The 23,314-nt window shown below is 34.7% G+C and overlaps 1 protein-coding gene across 2 annotated transcripts in view; it reads right to left on the reverse strand.

The window, feature by feature from the left end:
* The window catches only part of DPH6 (diphthamine biosynthesis 6), a 183,024-nt gene that overhangs the window by 39,354 nt on the left and 120,356 nt on the right, over window positions 1–23,314 (reverse strand). For both annotated transcript variants that reach the window (XM_021695530.1, XM_021695529.2), the window contains exon 6: window positions 5,407–5,468. In XM_021695530.1, coding sequence (XP_021551205.1) covers window positions 5,407–5,468 — 62 coding nt within the window. The remainder of the gene's footprint in view (window positions 1–5,406; window positions 5,469–23,314) is intronic.

Consider the following 23,314-nt stretch of genomic DNA (forward strand, 5'->3'; position numbering starts at 1 on the left):
TAGCGCTTTGAAGCTGCGGAAAGTCCTACTCAGCTTCTCGGCTGGAGTTTTCTCCTCAACTTCTTGGTATCCCTGTACCATTTTTTGAATTAGAAAATGTCTTAAGGGGATTAGAGGCTCTGTTCTCACTGGAATTCTGGCCCCTCAAATTTTCTCATTTTTGGTAATTCCCTAATGCCTTCCAACATTACTTTTGTTTTAATTCCATACAACTATTCTAATTGTTTTCATAGGGAGAACTGGTCTGATGTAAGTTATTCTGCCATAGCTGAAAATGGATATCTTCAATGTCTACTGCAATTAAAAACATACGTACATTCTGACCCAGTATTTCCATTCTAGGATTTTATCCTACAGATAAATTCACATATGCCCTAAAATATATGCACAGTAAGGTTCATTCTAGCATTATTTGAAATAGCAAAAGACATGAAAGAAATCAGTAAGGAATAAAGCCCATCAATAAGGAAGAGGCTCAATATATTATCCACATAGTGAAGTCATGAAAACAAATTATCTGGATCCTTATGTGTTAAAATGGAAGATGGAGAATAATATGCACAGTATGCTCCAATTTTGGTAAAAAAGAATAAACCATGCATATACATTTACATATGCAAAAAAGTTTTTGAAGAGATACCTCAGAATAGAGAAGAGTGGTTACTCTGGGAAAGAAAACTGGGGGGGCTTGGAGTCAGTGGAAGAGTTTTCATTATTTGATAGTGTTTGAATTTTTTTACACATTACATACTTTAATGTTATAATAAACATTAGAAAAATATATAGCATGAGAAGTGCTACATCCTGGGAGTCAAAGAAGAAAATGGCAGCTCAAAGGAGGCTTATTTAAGCAAGAGTTTAAAGCTTAGACTTTAACAACAGATTGGATTTAGTTGAGTGAAGGAGAGAGAAAGTCTGCAGAGAAGGGGAGTAGAACATGGAGGTAGAAGGGAGTACTCACTTTAGGGTAACCATTAATAGTTCCAAACTCATGAAGGATAGGGGGGATGTAGGAGAATGCCTAACTTACAAGCCTCTTTTTCCCCAAGGACAGATTACATTGTGTTAAGGAGTTTAAATTTTATTTGAGGGAATGGGGAACAATGCAAAATTTTATTTTGAGGGAATGGGGAACAACAACAAGATCAGATTTGCCCTTCACATGTATGATGATGACAGTCCTGTGGCTTACCCAAGGGGTAAGGTGGGGAGGAGATAGACTTGAGCTAAAAGATTATAATAACCTAGGGGAAACCCTAATGTAGTGACAATGAGGATTAAATGGGACAGATTATAAGATGTTAAGAAGGTAGAATTAAAAGGAGCTGGGGCTTTATTTACGAATAATGGAATGTATGAAATAATTTTACAATTCACTTTTTATTGGTCTTGGACAACTGAGTAGACAATGGAACCCTTCACTGTCAGGGAACATAAAAATGGCATAGATATGTCAGCAAAGAAATGTTCAGTTCTGCACAGCTGAAGTTGAAGTGATTGAGTACATCTAAGAGAGGAAGGTATCTAGCAGAATACAGATGTCTGGAACATAAAAAGATGGTGGAGGAATAGACTTAATTGTCATAAGAATAAAATTGGTAGCTGAAGTCATGGGGGTGTTTAATATCACCACAGGAGGAAGGCTATGGATGAAACAACTTATAAGGGGTGGAATATATACATGGTAAACCCCAAAAGTAGGCTAAGAAAATACTCAGAAAGCTTTCAGAAGTAAGTAGTGGCAGCCAATGGATGACGATGGTTTCAAGAAGGCTTACATTCTTTCAGAGAAATTTAGAAATACAGAGCCTGAAGTATGATACTGGTATTGAAGAAATAGGAGATGATATATTTGATCACTGTGTTAGAATTACCTAGTGCTTGTTTAAAGATTAGATTCCTAGTCCTTCTGAACTGAGATTTCTTAGGGTGGAAAAAGAGTGTATATTTTAACAAGGTCCCCAATAAACTTCACTTTCAGGTCTGAGAATAACTATGGCAGACTTTAAACTCCTTTAGAACAGGATCTTGTTTAATTCATCATGTATCCTTAGTGCTCATCACAGCATTTGCCATATAACAGGTCCTCAATAAATATGAAGTAACTTAAGGATGATAGTAGTGAATGGACAGACAGATGAACACATAGCTGAATGAAAGAACTAAAGAACTAATGTCTTTGCCAAAATCTTGGTAGGATTATTGGAGCTTACATTCTGGTGGGGTGGGGGAAGGGGTGACAGATAATATACACATAAGCAGACAGACAATTTGTAGACATAATTTGTAGAGATCTGTGTTAGCTAGGGTAGTTGGGGAAAGATTTTCTGAGGAGGGAGCATCTGAGTTGTCACTTAAATTACGAGAAAGCATTAACCATGTGGCGGTCTGAGGGAAAAAAAACATTTGAGGCAGAACAAAGTCCTAAGGAGAAAAGGGGTGAATAAAGTGTATTTAGGTAATAAGGAGGCATCTGTGGCTCAGGCTCAGTGAGTTAGATAGAGGCTGGTGGAAAATGAGGATGCTGATCATATACAGTTTCATCGGTTGTGATCTCATAGGAATTTGGATGTTATTCTATGAGAAACTATTTAAATTTTAAACAAAGCAGCGATGTGATTTGATTTATACTTTAAAAAAATTACTCTGGCATCTATATGAATAATGGATCCTAGCAGGGCAATGGTGGAAGTAAGCAGACCAGTTAGGGGTTGATGAAGTATTCCAGACAAGAGATGATTATCTTGTGGTGGTAGCGCCAGAGACAGTGAGAAGTGTTTGAGTTTAGAATATATTCTGGAGATAGAGAAGACAAGACCATGCTAATGGGTTGGCCAGAGTTAAGTAAGAGAAAGAGGAGTCTAAAGAATTTGGATTTTAGCCAGTAAGCAATGGGACTCAAAGTTTTGAAGTGAATGAGTGACAATTATAGTAGAATATATTAGAACAGTTACCTTGAAGCAGTAAGCAAAATGAATTCTTTGGGAAATAAAATGGAAGATAGAGGCAAATTTGGAGTTGTCAGTAATACTCTAGGCCTGAAGTGACAGGCACTGAACTAAGGTGATGACAAAAGGAATGGCAAAAAGTAATGGATATAAAGGCCACAATCAAGTTTATGGAGATTTAATTTGCAGTGCCTTTAGGCACTAGGACTTAGCAGAGAAATTTGGGCTAGAAATATTTGGGAGTCATCCAAATATAGCTAGTTTTTAAAGCCCTGTGAGTGACTGAGATCATCCAGAAAAAGGTGATAGAGTGAAAATGGAGCCTAGGCTAGGAACTGGCAAAAGAGACTAAGAGTGACGAGAACAAAGGAGAAAAACTAGGAGAATGTGGCATCATGGATGCTGATGGAAGCATTTTAAGGAGGAGTGTTTAAAACTGTCAAATAAGGGCTAAGAAGTGTTGGTTGGGTTTGGTAAAATAGAGATCTTGCATGATCTTTGTCAGAGCTGTATCCATTTAGAGGTGGAAAAAGAAGCAAAGCTCCAGGTATACGAGGTGTCTGAGACATGAAGAAGCACTGACCATCAACATGGATAACACTCTGAACTTTTTGGTTTTGAAGCAAAGAAGAGAAGTAGCTAGAGGAATAACTAGAGTGGAGGGAGGGAATCTTCAGAATGGCAGAGATGGTGGTATGTTTCAATATGATGTGAGAATGAGGAGGAAGCTACTGGAGAGGGTGAGTGATTGCTGCTCATGGGATCCAGAGCACAGGAAGGAGGTGAGCCACATGTGGGAGGAAGTGTACTTCTCCCAGTTACGGGAAGCAAAAATATGCAAGGGTGGTGCTCAGAGGCAGAGGGATTCCCAGGATGATGGCTTCTAATTTCTTTGTGAAGAAACAAACCATCCACTCAAAAGTGAGGGGAAAAATGAAGGGGACTGAATTTTGAGGAGAGCAGAGAAGGAATGCAATAGCCATTATGGAGAATGGGTACATAAGTTTTCCAGAGAAATATGAGATTGCTTGGCCATGCTGAAGATTGAATAAAATGATTTCTGCAATTTTGTGTTTAAATATTCTATGATAATATCCAGGTTAACTCATAATTGACATCATGGCAATCCCAAGCCTTATACGTCTATTCTACAAAGAACCTCTACATGTTTGACACCTGAACTCATAACTTTAAATTTGTGGAGCAGCTTACAAAAAGCTCTTTTGTCAAAGCCCCAGTCTCTCATTTCTCAAGTTCTCTTTCTTTTACACCCATAAATTTAATTTCATTATTTATCTACATTGTTTTTTTTCAGAAGCAAAATATAATCTGATGATAGGGAACAGATGTGAACATAGATATAATGTTGGCCATAACACAAACTGCTGCGAGAAAAGTCCTATCAGAGTAGCATAAAAAAACATGTCATCAACTTAAATTATCTAGAAATCAAATATAATTTGTCACAATTATATTCTCATTTCATTTTAATTTTTATCTTTACTATTTGCCTCACATATATTAGATGCTTACTGATGTTTAGCGAAAAAAGGAATAAGCATTTCAGGAATTTCTAAGCATTTGGTACATATTGATAAACCATAAAATAATCAAGTGCAAATAACTGAAAGAAAATCCAAAAACCATAAAGTTAGTAAAGAAGGTAGTAACTGCTAGCACATCACAGCAATTGTATTAACAATGTCCAGAGACAATGTTGACAAATTAAGAGATGGGGAGGGGAACATGATAATTTATTAGAGGAGTTCAGTTCTTTCATAGAAGCAAGGTAATTTTCTTTTTTCCATCATAATTGTGAAATGAAATACTCTCATCATTATACTCCTTTAGTTATCATTGCCATGCGAATAACATTTGCCCCAATCTCTCATAAAATATAATAATAACAGTTAACAGAAAATAATGAAAATGACTAAATCTTCTTCAAAGTTTAGAACACATTTAGGATTTGACAATGATAATGGGTTAAATGACTGTTACTTGAAACCTTAAAATAATTTTTTTTTTGCTACTCTGCAAGTTAATTTCCTAATTGGTAAAAGAGAAGAGGTTAGATGAGATCATCTCTGAAGGAAGTTCCTACTCACATTTTTGATTGAAAAGCATCTGATCACAGAGACTATCAGCTACTTTAGGAGTATAGTACTTCATATATAGCATACAAAGTCCATGTTAGTTAAAAAAAAAAACCTTCTGACAGGACAGTTTCCTTTTAGGAATAGCTTACTTCTTTATTCAGACCAAAAACCTGGTAATGATTTTCATAATTAATTTTTGATATCTTCATATCCATTAGAAGTTAATTTTTTTTCACAAAACTATATCATGAATGCCATCAGAGTTTTTCCAAAACAAAATTAATTTTATAATCATATCATGGCCTTATTTTTTTCTTCCTTTAGATGCCTATATTTTGAGAAATAGTATAAATTCTTACCTCTAAGAGATAAGGTTCCATTTGATCCAGGGTTTTTCCAAGATGCTTATCTGGATCTAAACCTGCCAAGAAAGATTACATTTTTTTGTTTTTTTTTTTAGGTAACTATCAGATTGGAAGTCTAAAGACATATTCCCCTTCCCTTGGTCTCTCCTTGCCTAGGAAACCAGTATGTGATTATTTCAAATTGCTTTGATCCTAAAGTAAAATGTATTTGGCTCATATTTACTTTCCTAATCCCCTTCGGTAACTGGTTTTCTTGCTCCTGAAAAATAAGTTCCATACCAAATCATTTCATTGCACTGTGTCAACTTCCAGATGCATTGTTTTAATTCACTTTTGAGCAACTGTAATTTAGTTGGAAAAACAGGTATCATTTCAAACATGACATTTATGTCCTTGGTATTTTAATTATTATGGTTATTTTACTCATGGACAATTGTGAGAATTTTCTTATGTATCCCTGTTTTATCTAACTTTAAAATTCTAACTTAGAGAGTAAGAGTAGAAAATAGAAGAGTGGTAGACCCTTATGCCTATATAATTAATTCACTTCATAGAAGGACACAGATACGGACACAAATAATTGTATTCTCAAATTAAATGACACTTCATTTCAATGACCACTTGTGTGATAATATATTTTCTAAACAAAGATAGAGACAACTCTGAAAAATCCTTATTATACCAATGGCATGTGCACAATCTTAGATAAAAATGTTCAACTACAGAGTTTATGTAGGTGATAAGGTATAGGCAGCAAGTATGGGCAATAAACTTCCCACATACCAAAACTAACTTGCCAGGGAAGAAAAAGTCACATGCCACAAGTTTGCTATGAAATGAAAGAATTCATTTTAGATATTACATCCATAATACATTTAGATATTTATATACATAATACATGTATTGACTTAGTCTCATTTAAATAAGTTATTTTTATTTTTTGTTGGCTTAAATTATTTAGCTTATTAATTACACAAACTGATTAATCATTTTCTGCTTCTAGTTGGATGCCTTTTTTTGGTAACATGTTATTTCTTATATCATATATCAGAAGAAGGGAAGTCAGGCAAAGATTGAAAACTCTTCTGCCACTGAGTATTTTTAGGTGAAACTCAAAGCAAACAACTCAGATCAATAGCACTAGACAGATTTTTCGTGTCAACTCCCTTCACAGCAATCTTATTCTCATGGTATATTTGCTAAAATTAAAATTTCAAGGAGATGGGTGAACATGTAGATGAACCAATCACTGATTCTGTCCAGTTCCTCTACTTCTACCACTATTTAGCAATTCAGTATTTAGAATGAATAAGTAAATGAAATACTTTGAAAGAAACACCCATGTAATCACCACCCATATTTAACAAGCATTAATGTGCTGTATTTCCTCTACAACATTTTTTTAAAAGAAATAACCACCACCAACACAACAGAACATAACAGTGTATCTACTCTTAATCTATATCCCCTACACTTTTACATGGTAACCACTCTTTTGAAGTTGGTGAGTTACTCATAATGCTTTTATAATTTTACTACAAATTATGTATCCAAACAGTATTTAGTATTGTTCATGTATATTAAATTTTACATGAATAATACAAACTTTAATTTGATTTTTTAAATTCACATTATTGAGATTTACTTATATTGATTACCGTGGCTCTGGTCCATTCATTTTTATTATTGTATTCTATTCCACTATATGGATATGCCAGAATTTAATTCTACATTTTCCAGTAGATGGGTATTTGGGCCCTGGGTTGTTCCTAATTTCTGTTTTGCCACAAGTACTTTTTATGCTGCAGTGAATATGCTTTTATGTGAAATTACCATGATATATAACTGTACATATTACTGTATATATGCATGTGTGTGTGTATAATCTTTAAGTCTATTAGATATTGCCAAATTGCTCTTCAAAGCAGTATTAACCAATTTATACTTCCACTATCAGGACATAGAATTCCTACTTCACATAATGCAAAAATAATTTAGTGGTGTCAGAATTTTAAATCTTTGCTAATCTGATATATAAATATATATAAAATTGTTTTAGACACTTGTTTTCATTTTCTTTTCTTTTTTTTTTTTAAACGTTTTATTTATTTATTTGACAGAAAGAGACACAGCGAGAGAGGGAACACAAGCAGGGGGGGGTGGGGGAGGGAGAAGCAGGCTTCCCGCCAAGCAGGGAGCCCGATGCGGGGCTCGATCCCAGGACCCTGGGACCATGACCTGAGCCGAAGGCAGACCCTTAACGACTGAGCCACCCAGGCACCCCTAATTTTCATTTTCTGATTATTATTAAAAGTAAGAACCATACCCAACACAGATGGTTTCCCAGGTGAATTCTACTAAATATTTAAGGAAGTTAATACTTGCTCTTCTCGAACTATTCCAAAAAGTAGAAGAGAAGGAAAACTTCCAAATTCATTCTATAAGGCCCACATTACCCTGATAATGAAAATCAGATAAAGAAACTACAGAAAAAGAAAACTACAGGCCAATACCTCTGATGAACATAGATAAAAATCCACAGTAAGATATTAGCAAACTGAATCCAACAATACATTTAAAAAAAAAATCATTCACCATGATCATGTGGGATTTATTCCAGGGATACAAGGGTGGTTCAATATTTGCAAACCAATCAAAATGATACACCAAGTTAGCAAAATAAAGGATAACAGCTATATGATCAAGTCAATAGATGCAGAAAAAGCATTTGACAAAGTACAACCTTCATTCATGATAAAAACTCTCAACAAAGTAGGTTTAGAAGGAACATAGCTCAACATAATAAAGGCCATATATGGAAAACCTAGAGCTAACTTCATTCTAAATTGTGAAAAACAAAGCTCTTCCTCTAACATCAGGAACAAGATAAGGATGTCCACTCTCTTCCCTTTTATTTAATATAGTACTAGAGGGTGCCTGGGTGGCTCAGTCGTTAAGCATCTGCTTTCGGCTCAGGTCATGACCCCAGGGTCCTGGGATCGATTCCCACATCAGGCTCCCTGCTCGGCGGGAAGCCTGCTTCTCCCTCTCCCACTCCCCCTGCTTGTGTTCCTGCTCTCGCTATCTCTCTCTCTCTGTCAAATAAATAAATAAATAAATCTTCAAACAAACAAACAAACAAGATAGTACTAGAAGTCCTAGACATAGCAATCAGGCAAAAAAAGACGTAAAAGGCATCCAAATTGGTAAGGAATAAGTAAAATTTTTACTATTTGCAAATGACATGATACTATATAATATATGGAAAACCCTACAGACTCCACCAAAAAAACTGCTAAAACTGATATATAGATTTAATAAAGTTGTAAGATAGAAAATTAATACACAAAAAATCTGCTGCATTCTTATACACTAATGAGATAGCAGAAAGAGAAATTAAGAAAATAATTCCATTTAAAATAGCACCAAAAAGAACAAAATACCTATGAATAAACTTAACAAAGGAAGTGAAAGACCTATACTTCAAAAAGCTATAGATCAATGGTGAAATAAATTGAACTTGACACAAACAAATGGAAAGCTATTGCATGATCATTGATTGGAAGAACCAATACTGTTAAAATGTCCATAGCACCTGAAGCAATCTACAGATTTAATGCAATCCCTATCAAAATACCAATAACATTTTCCATGGAACTAGAACAAATAGTCCTAAAATTATATGGAACCACAAAAGACCCCAAGTAGCCAAAGCAATCTTGAGAAAAAAGAACAAAGCTGGAGGTATCACAATTCCAGAATTCAGGATATAGTATAAAGCTTTAGTGATAAAAACAGTATGGTACTTGGACAAAATAGGGTTATATAGATCAATGGAACGTAGATCTATAGTTACAGAGATCAATGGAACAGAATGGAGAACACAGAAATAAACCCACACATTTATGGTCAATTAATCTATGACAAAGGAGGGAAGAATAAAGAATATACAATGGGGAAAAGACAGTCTCCAATAAATGGTGCTGGGAAAACCAGACAGCTACATGCAAAAGAATGAAACTGGACCACTTACTTATACCATATACAAAAATAAAATGGATTAAAGACCTAAATGTGAGACCTAAATTCATAAAACTCCTAGAAGAAAACATAGGTAGTAATTTCTTTGACATCAGCCATAGAAACATTTTTCTAGATATGTCTCCTAAGGCAAGGGAAACAAAGGCAAAATCCAACTACTGGGACTACACCAAAATAAAAAGCTTTTGCACGGTGAAGGAAACCATCAACAAAACAAAAAGCAACTACTGAATAGGTTATTTGCAAATGATATACCCGGTAAGGGGTTAATATCCAAAATATATAAAGGGGAATTTGCATAACTCAACATCAAAAACCCCCCACAAATAATCTATTTAAAAATCAGCAAGAACCTGAATGGACATTTTTTTCAAAGACATACATATGGCCAACAGACACATGAAAAAATGCTCAAAATCACTCATCATCAGGTTAATGCAAATTAAAACCATAATGAGGTATCAATTTACACCTGTTGTAATGGCTAAAATAAAAAAACACAAGAAAGAAGTATTTGTGAGCATGTGGAGACAAAGGAACCCTTGTGCATTGTTGGCGGGACTGCAAACTGGTGCAGCCAATGTGGAAAACAGTATGGAGGTTCCTGAAAAAATTACGCTTTATGTATTTGAGAGCTATGTTGTTATGTGCATACACACTCACAATTTCTAAAACTTTTTGATAAGATTATTCCTTTTATCAACAAGTGATGACCTACTCATCTGCATATATCTTCATACATGATTTTTATCTTATATTCTATTTATCAACATTACAACACCAACTTTATTTTGTTAATATTTTACTGGCACATATTTTCCATTATTTATTCTCAAATTTTCTGTGTGCTTTTGTTTTAGATGCCACTTATAAACTACATATAACTGGATTTTTAAAAATTTTATCCTATCTTATAAATACAACTCTAAAGAATGGAGTTTAACCATTTTACATTTTTAACATTTTATGTTATATGTCTGGATCTGTTTCTATCATCTTATTATAGATTTCCTGTTTTATTAAGCTTTATACGTATTTGTTCCTTTGCTATTTTCTGCCTCATGCTGTATTGAAAGGATTTTTGTCTGTTTGTTTGCTGATTAAGAAGCTGTGGACTGAATTTCTACTCTTTCAGTAATCACTTGTAATTTTTTTTTTCAAAGATTCTATTTATTTATTTGACAGAGAGAGAGAGCACAATCAGGGGGAGCGACAGGCAGAGGGAGAGGGAGAAGAAGGCTCCTGCTGAGCAGGGAGCCTGATGCAGGGCTTGATCCCAGGACCCTGGGATCAGGACCTGAGCAGAAGGCAGACACTCAACCGATTGAGCCACCCAGGCACCCCAATCGCTTGTAATTTTTAACGTACATTCAAAACTGTATTTTTGAAGTCTAAATGTATTATCTAAGAGTTATGAATCTTAGAATACAAATTTAACAATTTGTTTAGCATCCTTTTGACTGAGAGAAGTTAGCATGTTTTCACTAGATACTAAATAAGCCCCACTATTTCAGTTGCTATTACTGTGTTAACTTTTAGTTGCAACATTTTGTCAAGAAAAAATTAAGCCCACCAACATATTTTACAATGTCTATGTTCCCAACTGTTTCTCATTCATTTCTCCTGGAATTCAATCTATTTCTAACTGAAATCCATTCTTTATTTTTTTACTGAAGATCTGTGAGTGGTAAAGTCTCTGAGGTTTTAGATGTCTGATAATGTCCTATTTCACTCTCATCATTACATAATTTAGTTGTAATATACTACTTCTTTAGAAATTAGTCATTCTTAATAAGATTTATGCTGTCAGTCTGATAGTGGTTCCCCTATAAGAAATATTTATTTTTTCTGTGCAAAATTGTAGTTTTCAATGTCCTTGAGACACTCTGTAATTTTAATATAATATGTGTGGGTGTATGTTTACTTTTATTTATACTGTACAGCACCTAATATACACTTTCAATTCTAAAACTTACATTTTTCAAGTCTAGAAAATTTTCAGTCATTATATTTGTAAATACTATTTTTCTGCCTTTTCTTCTATTTTTTTCTGAAACATCTATTACACAAATATTGCAATTTCCAATCTATCCTGCATATTTTTAAATGGCTCTTAAAATATTTTTTTCTCTGTCTATGTTGCCTTTTGGGTCAATTATTTTTTTCCTGCTTCATTCATTCTCTCTTTGACTTGGCTCACCTAGAGTTTATTCTGCCCACTGAGCTTTTTGTTTTTTAAGTGACTGTATGTTTCATTTCCAATATTTCTAACTGGTTACTTTTCATGTCACCTTGTTGCTGTTTCACTGTGATTTTTATTTTTTTAAAAAGACTTTATTTATTTATTTGACAGAGAGAGAAAGAGCACACAAGCAGGGGGAGCGGCAGGCAGAGGGAGAAGCAGGCTTTCCGCCGAGCAGGGAGCCCCATGCGGGACAGTGTGATTTATTTTTCTAATTGATTGCTCTTTCTTTAATGGATGTTTTATTTTTCTTTATCTCTTTGAGGTTCTCCCTCATATGGGGCACTTTCAGTCTCTGTTTTCCCCCAGGATTATATCTCCCAACTGCTTTTGCTTGTTTCCTAACCCTTTGTATTATAGCCCCATGGTTCAGTCCTGCTTACTATTTTGTGTCTACTCATTTCTACTTCACAGAAATGTTTATAATTTTTTCCAGCACAGATATGTCTTTCATACTTTTCCTTCATATATTCATATAAAGCATGAATGTACAAGACTAGCATGAATGGAAATCACTGTTTATCTTTCCTTCCAACTCCTTGATTCTTACATATTGGTCAAACAACATAACCTATCTTACTCAGCATTTGGGCACACACCATTAAAGTCAAAGTCTCTTATGACTGAATCTAATAATTTATGTTTTGCTTCTTTGTAAGGGTCTGGGAATAAATAAATGCCTGACTACAAGTCATGAAGGGAATTTAAGAGCATATGTTTTTACACAGGTAAGACTGGGAGATCAAACTGATCTTCCCATTTTTCTTACAATCTTTTAATTCATTATAGAATCATCAAGTCTCAGCTCTGAACTGTTAACGTATAGAAATAGCCGTTGCATCTCATTTCAGCAATTGCTGCATTGCATGATGTAGATAAAGTAATTTTGTTTGTCTTTAGATAAGAGTCAGTAAAATATGTAAACATAAGCCACATGGGACACAAGCTTTTTCCACATGAATCTGTGATCAACACACAAACTATGTTAAAAATTAGTTGATTATCTGCATGGAGCACTGGGTGTTATGCACAAACAATGAATCATGGAACACTTCATCTAAAACCAATGATGTAATGTATGGGGATTAACATAAGAATAAAAAAAAATAATAAAAAATAAAATAAATAAATTAAAAAAAATAAAATAAAATAAAAAAAATTTATCACCTGAAAAAAAAATTAGTTGATTATTTCAATATTTTTCTGTATTCATAGAAATATTTTCAATTTATTTATTCCTGGGCTTAAGCACTGAACATTCTGTGGCACTAAAAATATTAGTTCAAAATTTAAAACTTAAAGAAGATTTTCAAATATTTACCTGAAACACATTACAGACCATTTCACTACAATGGAAAATTATTGTAAAGCTATAAAATAGCTAAAATAAAAGAGCTATATTTCTTTTCTCTTCAGAGTTAATAATGAAATAAGCTGCATGTGTAAGTCTTTATAGTATGGTAACGGGGTCTGAGTCATGTTTAGTGAGTGTGGTAGGTGCTGCTGATTCATGGTCTGATGCTTCAGACACCTCACACAGGGAAGACGACCAATCAGTAACATTTCACATACACAAAGCAATAGATGATTTCACTGGACATATAAAAACCAAGAGAATGGCAGGACCTGAGAAATAAACAACTCTGACACATTATAAATTTATCTGAGGTTAGATCTGGTGATTTTGGTGGGCTTCTTTGGCATGAACAATGATTTAAAAGTTCTTATCTCATGATCTGATACTATTTGAATAGACTATAATTCTTTTCTGAAAGGTGTCTAAGTTTCATAATGAAACTGTCTAGATTCAATCTAATAGTCTCCATATTCTCTTGAATGAATCTTTCTACTTTAAATCAACACTGTATATGATACACACTTGCGTCAGGCTAACATATTCCATTGTACTTAATTATGACTACTTGAGTCCTTTTCTCCTGATGCTTTGCTGGGTAATCTGAGTGCAACCTGTCTTTGCTTCCATTTTTCTGTTCATTAGAGAGTGACAAATCATTGGGGACCTCATCATCACTGCCCATATGACATGCCCATATGAAATTTCAGACTGCTTTTATAAAATCTTTTCTTGGATAAGATCCAGAGATCACTAGCAATTCAAGCTACTCTCTTTGAGAAATCAACGGCCTAAAACCACCCTGATTTCAGAGATCTCTTCTAAATCAGTTGACACTATTGCATGTGGGATGATATTAGTCAGGGATGTGGTAGGAAGATTATTCATCCTACCCCAGAATATATTCAGACATGGAACTTTTCTTAAGAAATCTTTACTGCCTGGAACACTTATGATTCCATAAATATTAAACTACATGCAAATGAAAACTCTTATGTAACTTATTTTTATAAATATAATGAAAGATTGAATATTTAATTTTCTTACACATCCACATATTTTTTCACAAGTTTCCTCATTTAGAAACATTCTAGCATTGTATGTACAGTCTTTATGATATTTAATATCTCTAAATGGAAAAATATTATTATTTAAAAAAATTTAAAACAAGGATCTGGAGAAACAAATCACTTTAACATGGAAAAAATTGTTAGCTTATCTATAATTATGAAGCCCAAGGATGTCAGTCTTTTATCTCATGTATTTTTGGTTTGGGTATTTTTTTTTAAAGATTTATTTATTTGAGAGAGAGAAAGCACAAGCAGGAGGGCCAGAGGGAGAGAGAATCTCAAGCACACTCTGTGCTGAGTGTGAGGCCTGATGGGGGCTTGATCTCAGGACCCTGATATCACAACCCGAGTCGAAACCAACAGATGTTCAACCGACGTGCCACCCAGGCACCCCAGGTTTGGGCATTTAAAAAAAAATTTTATTTATTTATTTGTTTGACAGAGAGAGGGAGAGAGAGCACAAGCGGGGGAGCGGCAGAGGGAGAGGGAGAAGCAGGCTCCCTGTTAAGCAGGGAGCCCAATGTGGGGCTCGATCCCAGGACCCCAGAAAAATGACCTGAGCCGAAGGCAGATGCTTAACTGACTGAGCCACCCAGGCGCCCTGGTTTGGGTATTTTTTAACTAGATGATATGCATGGAGAATTCTGATGTTCTTGAATGTCTCTCCTAACTGAGTCCTTCATTACTGAAAATGGAAGGTCGGGGTAAGATTAGTATCAAAAAATATTTTTATTATTGGGCTTATTTTTTAACTTTCACACTTTAAATGGTTTAAAGAGAAACAGTTTAAATAATGAAGTCAATGTTTGAGTTAAAATTTAACACAAAGGTTAGACATCATTAATAACTTCTCAGTTTAATTTCTTGTTTTACCAGTAAGAATCCGCTTATATTTCTAAGTACAAGCAAAGATGCTAATATACCAATATATTTGTATTATATTCTATTACAGTCATTTTATGTATGTATGTATGTATGTAATCTCCATACCCAATGTGGCGCTTGAAGTCACAACCCTGAGATCAAGAGTCGCATGCTCTAGACTGAGCCAGCCAGGCACCCCATATATAGATTCATTTTAAAGTATAAGAATATATAACAATACCTCAGTAATTTTTAAAGCTATCTTATACATTCATTCTATTTTCAATTTTTAAGCAATAGCCATTTAACTGGTATATGTAGTCAGATCAAAAGGCATATAATCTTCTCTTTCTTTAAATAAACCCTACTATCTAGACCCAATACAATTTCAGTATAATTTGAAAATTTCTCTCCTAATCTTTGTAATGTGATCATTCCCGTTTTATTTTATATAAAATTGCATTATGTTAAAACCCTTTGAGGGGCTGTGAAAAGCCTATGAAAAAGCCACAATGGTTCATGGGCTTTTTCAATGAAATTCAACTTTATCTAAAAGCTTCAATTTATCCCAGTCCTTGAAAAAGATGTTTCTTTTTTTATATGCATTCAATTTTGGTGTCTTTTCTTGTGAAGCCTGGGTCATGACTGGACATAAACTATGCTTTCCTAAAGCCGTAACAGTCTGTTTAATTTACCTCCCTGAATCAGCAAGTGGTAGAATGAGAGTCTCAATGTATCTATCTCCCCTATGAAAACCTTTTTAATCATTGGGAAAGTTATATTTATTAATGTTAATATACATACCAATATCAAGAAATATCAATATTAATAGAGAAGATGATTATAATCCATAGAGTAAATTTTAACCCAAATACATAAATAAGTTACTTAAAAGTTATTAACAAATTTTTCTCCAAAGTGCAGAAAAAAATTTACTATAAATCCTGACACCTAACCATATTTAATCATGTCTTATAGACATTCCTTGATGGAAGCTGGGTGGATGAATAAACCCACAACAAAACCTAGGCACTGGCTAACTCCATGCAGAATTAAGAAATTAATTAGGAGGAAGAACCATAATTTGCAGAGCTGACATCTATTTTACTTTATTTTCATGTATCAATGGGAAGCAATTACAATTCAAATACTCAATTTTATTACTTTACTGACTGACCTTGAAGTTAATGCCTGTTTTATTTAATTGCATCATCTATGAATAAATGTTAACCCTACAATGTTATGCCCCATTATTTTCAATGCATTTTTCAACTTCTCAACTGAATTGTATCAATTTATTATCTACTGTCATGAAAGCAAGTGGAGGTTTATTTCTTCACGACAGCCCAATATATGATATGAGAGAAACATCACAAAATGTTTGATAATGCTATTTTTAAGAGAGTCAAGTAAAATGAATTGTGTTCTCATCTTAACTTTTGTAGCCTAGACTTTTACTGTAAAATCTGTAGGTGGTATTAGAAGAGGTATAATCACTCTGAGAAGCAATTTCTGGTTTGCCTATAATTCTTGATAAATTTAGTACAGACAGGAATGGAGCATTCCATGTATCTTCAAAAGCTACACACACACCCCCCAACCTAATAATCTCTTCCTATTTCTACCAGATTGACCAGCCACCAGAATAAGTAGATCCCATTTAAAAAACTTTAATGGTTTTGTTGGTAAATACAACTTCTTTTTTGTTGTTGTTGTTCCTAGACTTTTACTGAGCACACCATTATTCTATAAATGAGCATTTTAGAAATAAAACTACTAAACTTATGTTAAAATGAACAGATAAGACTGATTATGCAATCTCCAAAGTAAAGATAAACTCACATATTCTGAAAGTTCAATATTTATTTCACTCTCCAGATTTTCCATTTCTACAGTTAGACCACTAAATGCTTAACCTTAGAGGCTGTATTAGAACTCATCTCAACATAGCTTCTTTCTGAAATCTATTAATTGGTATTTTACTTCAGTGTAAGTAATATAAAGGAGACTCAGGTACTTTATAGATTCACCTTTAAGATCTATGCCATCCATAAAATGAGTGACCAATAAATCATATTAAGTATAATTATGCAGTTAGTGATAATCAATACTTGCTGTTGATCCCAAATGGTCCTTTTTTCTACCTTTAAGAATATTATACAGTTAACATGTAAAAAATGAATCAAAAATAAAAAATATGAGTTTCAAACAGAGGGATTTTTTTATTTTTTATTTTGTTTTAAAGATTTTATTTATTTGACAGAGAGAGACACAGCGAGAGAGGGAACACAAGCAGGGGGAGTGGGAGAGGGAGAAGCAGGCTTCCCACCGAGCAGGGAGCCTGATGCAGGGCTCGATCCCAGGACCCCGGGATCATGACCTGAGCCGAAGGCAGACGCTTAACGACTGAGCCACCCAGGCGCCCCAGAGAGGGATTTTTTTTAAAGGGGGGATTTGAAATTATTTATTTCAGAAATATCTTCCTAACTTTTCATAGTAGTATTTAACATGAGAAGTACTGGAAACTGGAAGAAGCTCAATGTGAGTAGGGAGTGTTTGAACGAGTAAAAGTTGAGGTTAAAAAAGTAGACAGAAGCCAGATCCTACAGGGCCTTGTGTTTCATCTTAAGGAATTTACACTTGAGTATCAGGCCACAGAGAAGACAGAGAAACACTAAGCAGAGGAATGACATGATCCAATTTGACTTTCAGAAAGATTATTCTAGCTGCAGTCTAATTCCTTGGCAGGAAACAAGACTGAAGGCAAGAAGGCAAATAAAGGGGCTGCTGCAATAGTGCGAGAGAATGTAACTGACAAGGCAATTGGTATGAAAGGAAAAGAACAGATTTGAGAGCAACATATAATAGGTAGGATATATAGCACTTGCTGATGAACTAGGTATGGGGAATACAGGAAAGAGAAAAGGCAAGGATGATTTTCAGGTTTCTGACTTTAGATAAATTTAAAGATGGGGGTAACATTTACTTCAGGTATAGGACAATAACAGAAGAAGGTTTGGGAAGGAAAATAAAGGTAGAATCAATTTAGACATGTATTTGAGGTTCCAGAGAATCACCCAAGAAGAGATATCTAATTTGTAATTAGATATAAGGGGTTAAAGTTCAGTACAGATGTCTGGCCTAGAGATACTAATGTAGGGATAGAAACTATGAGATAAAAATACTCAAGGAGGATATGCAAAGTGAGAAGAGAAAATACAGGAAAGAGCTTTACAGAATATCAAACTTTAATTGACACTGTAGTCAGAGAGCTGTCCAAAATGCAAATCTGATCTGGTCATTTTCATTTTAAAAATCTTTCAGCCATATTCTGGGCAAGATGGTTATATGAGCACTGGCTTCTGATTCTTTCCTTTTCTTCCTGTGATGGTTAATTTTATGTGTCAACTTGAATGGGTCATGAGGTCCCCAGATTAAAACATTGTTTCTGGGTGTATCTGTGAGGGTGTTTCTGGATGAGACTGGCATTTGAATCTGTGGTCCTAGTGAAGTAGACTGCCCTCCCCAATGTGGGTGAGCCTCAATCAATCCATTAAGGGACTGGGTAGAACAAGGCACAGAGAAAGGAGAAACATACCTCCCTTTTCCTGCCTCAGTGCTTAAATTGGGACATAATCACATCTTCTCCTGCCTTTGGACTTGGATTTACATCATTGGTTCCCCTCGTTCTCAGGTCTTCCAACTTGGACTAAATTATAGCACTAGTTTTCTTGGGTCTCCAACTTGTAGGCAGCAAACTGTGGGACTTCTCAGCTTCCATAATCATGTAAGTCAATTCTTCATAATACGTCTCCTTTTATAATTTATTGGCTCTGTTTCTCTGAGGAACCTTGACTAATACATTGCCTAATACATTTCTCCATTCCAAACTCCACTAAAAAAATCACTGAATAAAGGAAGAAAAGATCAGGATTGAAACTACCCAGAACTTGAACTAAATTCTGCTTGAGTGAAGATGGAATCAAATTCCAAGTCTGTCCTAAGACTTTTCCAGTGAAAGAATAACTTGTTAGAAAAACAAGCAAAGGGGACTCTGGAGAATCCTGATAATAGCCCATATTTCAGATCTTGCATTTTGACATGCAATTCCTCATCTGATTCTTAATGTAAGTTTATACTGACTGTGACCTATATATATTTATACAAATTTGGGACATCAACCAATAAAATAGTACCTATCTGAAAGAGAATTCACCAGAGGACAAACCCTATAAACTTTATAACATATCCTTACTCCAAGCAACTTTAATAGATAAATATTGGGCCCCTAACTAATATAGGATAGTCTCACTTTCCAACCATGGCAAATACAGAATAATATTGGTTTTAAGGTACTAAACACAAATATCTGTTTGGACAATATAGTGTTTGAATAGTCTTACAACTGAATAGACAAATAGAAAAAGATTTGTGGACTTACTTTCCAGAAGGAGTTTTCAGTTAACTGTTACATATTATCATGGAAGTTGTTTTAGTGTAAGCTGCCTGACACAGACAAATGTTACTACAGAGGGCTAACTTTTTAATAGCTGCGTTAAATAAGATCTTATTTTTTTGTGAATACTTCATTCTGTGTATTTTTTATTTTTACAGAATGGAGAGAATTGGAGTTACTGGTTGAGATGAAGGTAGAAGGATAGGTTTTAGAAATATAATATAGTACATCTTTCTTATAACGCAATATAGTATATATATTAATACACACAGTAGCTATGGGATGGACAGGATCTTATCTATTAAAAAATTCAAAGAACATATGCATACCAGCACCAAACAGTAATAGACACAACTTATTTTTAGAACAGCCTGCCATATTGAGAGGGGAAAAAAAAATGTTAGCAATAAAATGAACAAAATCAGCATTTATTTCCTCTGCTGTTATAATCTATTACTCCCCTTTACAGACTGAGCAAAGGCTCTATTCAGAGATGGGTGGCTGTGGGACTGGTAGTATTTGCATTTAAATCTTAAGGAAATATTGTATCACATATACTCAGAATTTGATATTTAAACCTGGATTAATTTCCCCCTCAATTTAAAACAGTAGGTAATTTACAATATATTTGGGAAATGTTAAAAGTCTCAACTTTCAATGTTTTAATACTTAAGTTAGGAGTTCAAAAATTCTGTGTTAAAGTATTTAGTATAAAGATAAAAATATATTTCTAATAGCAATTAACTATACTCGAATGCACATTAAGTAACCTTTTTTTTTTTTTTAAAGATTTTATTTATTCATTTGAGACAGAGAGATACAGAGAGAGAGAGCATGAGCAGGGGAGAGGCAGAGGGAGAGGGAGAAGCAGGCTCCCTGCCAAGCCAGGAGCCAGACGTGGGGCTCAATCCCAGGACCCCAGGATCATGACCTGAGCCGAAGGCAGACGCTTAACCATCTGAGCCACCCAGGCGCCCCAAGTAACCTTTTTTAACAAAATAATTATTTGGACAAAGTTCAGGTAAAAAATGATATGTTAACTATAGAATATGAATGAATAGGCAAATTGCTTCTAACCTTTACTGTTCAGCATTATTTGCTAGGGAGGCTATTGCAATGAGTGGTTTTAATTATGTCCATTATTATCCAAATGAATGACAGAAGAGCACAATGTGTAGAAGCAGTAATTAATATGCCTTATCTTGGCCTATTTGGGCAGTTATAAAAGAGGAAATAGATTAATATGACATACAGGAATTACCACAGGTGAGTATGTGTAGGAGTGGAACTCAGGAACTGGGAAGGTTGCAAAATTAAAGCTCATGTTCTAATTAGTATGGCCATCTTTGAATATTAACCCAGAGGGGTAGACTCTAAGAAGTATACATTAAAAATCTGAGGGGAAAAGAAAAAAGGTTAGCAGACCTCTAGGAGGGAAGTAAAGGACTTAAAAACTATCCAGGCTGCTTGGAAACAGATAAGGACACTGGCTACGAGAGAGGTACGCACTATGTCATTATCTGAAAGGTCAAAAGAGAAATCTGTGGATAGTCAAAAAAAAAAAAAACAACAACAAACTAGAAATAACTCCATACAGACATTTACGAACACACTGAAAGTATTTAGAACATTTTTTAACACTTAACATTTTTTTTCTGAAATACTAAAAATATACTGTCAAAGAAAGGGAGAATCTGAAAAATAAAAAGACAAAAGGTAACATGAGGACTAGACAGCCAACATGAGCGTGTGTTTGGACCAAGTGCTGACTTTCTCCCCATCAATGAGGACTTCCGGTGAAGACAGCAACTAAGAGGAAGAGAAGCAGCAGAGAAGTTTAATTCAGTTTTGTTTGGCATTGACCTTGTCTGTACAGGATACTAGGGAAACGACTATTCCAAGGGCACTTTCTGAGAAAATCAGTGGGGCAGTAACAGAGAGCAATCTCCTAGGAGGAAATAATAGAGCAACTTGAGAAATTCCACAGCAATAAATCACCATGACCAGATGGTATTCAACTGAGAGTTTCTGAAGTAAATAAAGTGTGAAATGGCTGAGCTACAGATGAGGATATGCAATGTATCTGGAAAACCAGAAACTGTTTTCAAATACTGCGACTTTGCTAATATGGTCGCTTTTCTGTAGGATAGAAAAAAACAATCAAATTAAGATTTATAGCATTACAGACCAGTGGCTCTCTTGGTGATAATGGAGAAACTGATAGAGTCTAATTAAGAATAGCTTCCTTCAACATCAGGATAAGGTTAACTTGCTAAGGTCAAATCACCCACTGAGTCTATAAAGAGAACACTGTTTTTCTCCATCCTATTAAACTTATCTGGAAATGTCAATAAAATACTAGATAGAAGTAAACCAGTAAATGTAATTTATTTGGGAATTACATGAAGCTTTTAACAAGGTCACATGAGACTACTGGGGAAAATAAATAAGCACAGGCTTTGGGAGGAGAGGCCACAAGAGAAACTTCTGTCATTAATTGTAAAACTTGCTAAGTATCGAAAACAAAGTTTCAGGGACAATTTCTCTTTTCTTCCCTAACACTAAGTTACCACTTCCAAAAGTACAGATCACCTTCAAACTAGGGAAAAAAAAGAATTTCACTATAGACAAGATGCAGAGTAACAGAGTAGAGAAGAAAGGTATGCTCTGAAATCAAGAAGAAAACAAGAGAACAAAAGACAATGGCAAGATAAGCATGTAACAAAGTTTTTACCTATCCAATGGAATATGAATACCATAATTGGGCTTAAGTTTCTCATCACTGTGCTCTCTGTAAGCATCACAGTCTAATAAAAACTAGCAAGTAGTAAAGTAATGAGATGGACTTTTATATATTCAAATGAGGGCTGTCACCCTCAAAGTGGTAGTCTTCGCACACTATACGTTTATTCCAATAGTACTATATATTTGTCATTAAACCATTTCTAAAATTTTCTCTACAGAACTGCCTTCAGGGCCAGTGGCATACTGTTCTGAAATTACCCAATGGTGACAAAGCTTCATCCTTCAGCAGTGGAGCCAGAAGCCATTAGGGAAGGATAGCATTTCCCCCCAAATGCAACTTTGTTAGCCCAATTCTACAACCTCTGATTACCATCTCTGTTACATACAGCACAGGGGAGTCATATTACGTGGGAAGAGGCAAGGGCCATGCAATAGAGGCTTGAAGAAATCACACAAAGGCCTGGGGCAACCTCCTATGCTATTATTTGAGAGTTCTCCAAATGTTAGAAAGTTCTCATACCAAACCAAGACATGTTTCACCATATAACTTCCACTTGCTCTTAGAGCTGTCCGCCGAAGACATGAAAAGTACTAGCAGTCTTTCAAATATTGTGGGTTGCTACAAAAATCCCCATTCTCCTTGGCCCAATAACCTGCTACCTTCCCTTCAGGCTAAATAGATAGTTCCTTTAAATAGTCCTCCTATGGCCCCATTGCTTGTCCTTTCATTGGTCTGGTCACTATCCACTCACTGAACTATACCTGTTTCTGTGTCCCATTTTAGTGCAATCTTTCCCTCTGTTTAAAAAAACAATTTCTGTTCATTTTAGGAAATATAAAAAGCATTAGCAAAAATTTTAAAATTTTCATGTTAACATTTTCTGGTGGTATCTTCTGCTAATCCACTGTCATTTTTATTTTCGGGTTTTTTTTTTTATATAAATACCTTTTGCATAGATCTGAGATCCAATTATTTATCCTGCCTTTTTCTTAAATTGCTATAGCTCTAAACTTCTTAAATGAAGATGCTATAATGAGACACAATATTCCACATTAACTCTGTTAATGCAACCCCTCAGATCTCTTTAGCTGCTTTGGCAGCCACAGTATACCACTGACAAATACGTGAT

The sequence above is a fragment of the Neomonachus schauinslandi genome, chromosome 9 (assembly GCF_002201575.2).
Source record: "Neomonachus schauinslandi chromosome 9, ASM220157v2, whole genome shotgun sequence".
Taxonomy (NCBI): Eukaryota; Metazoa; Chordata; class Mammalia; order Carnivora; family Phocidae; genus Neomonachus; species Neomonachus schauinslandi.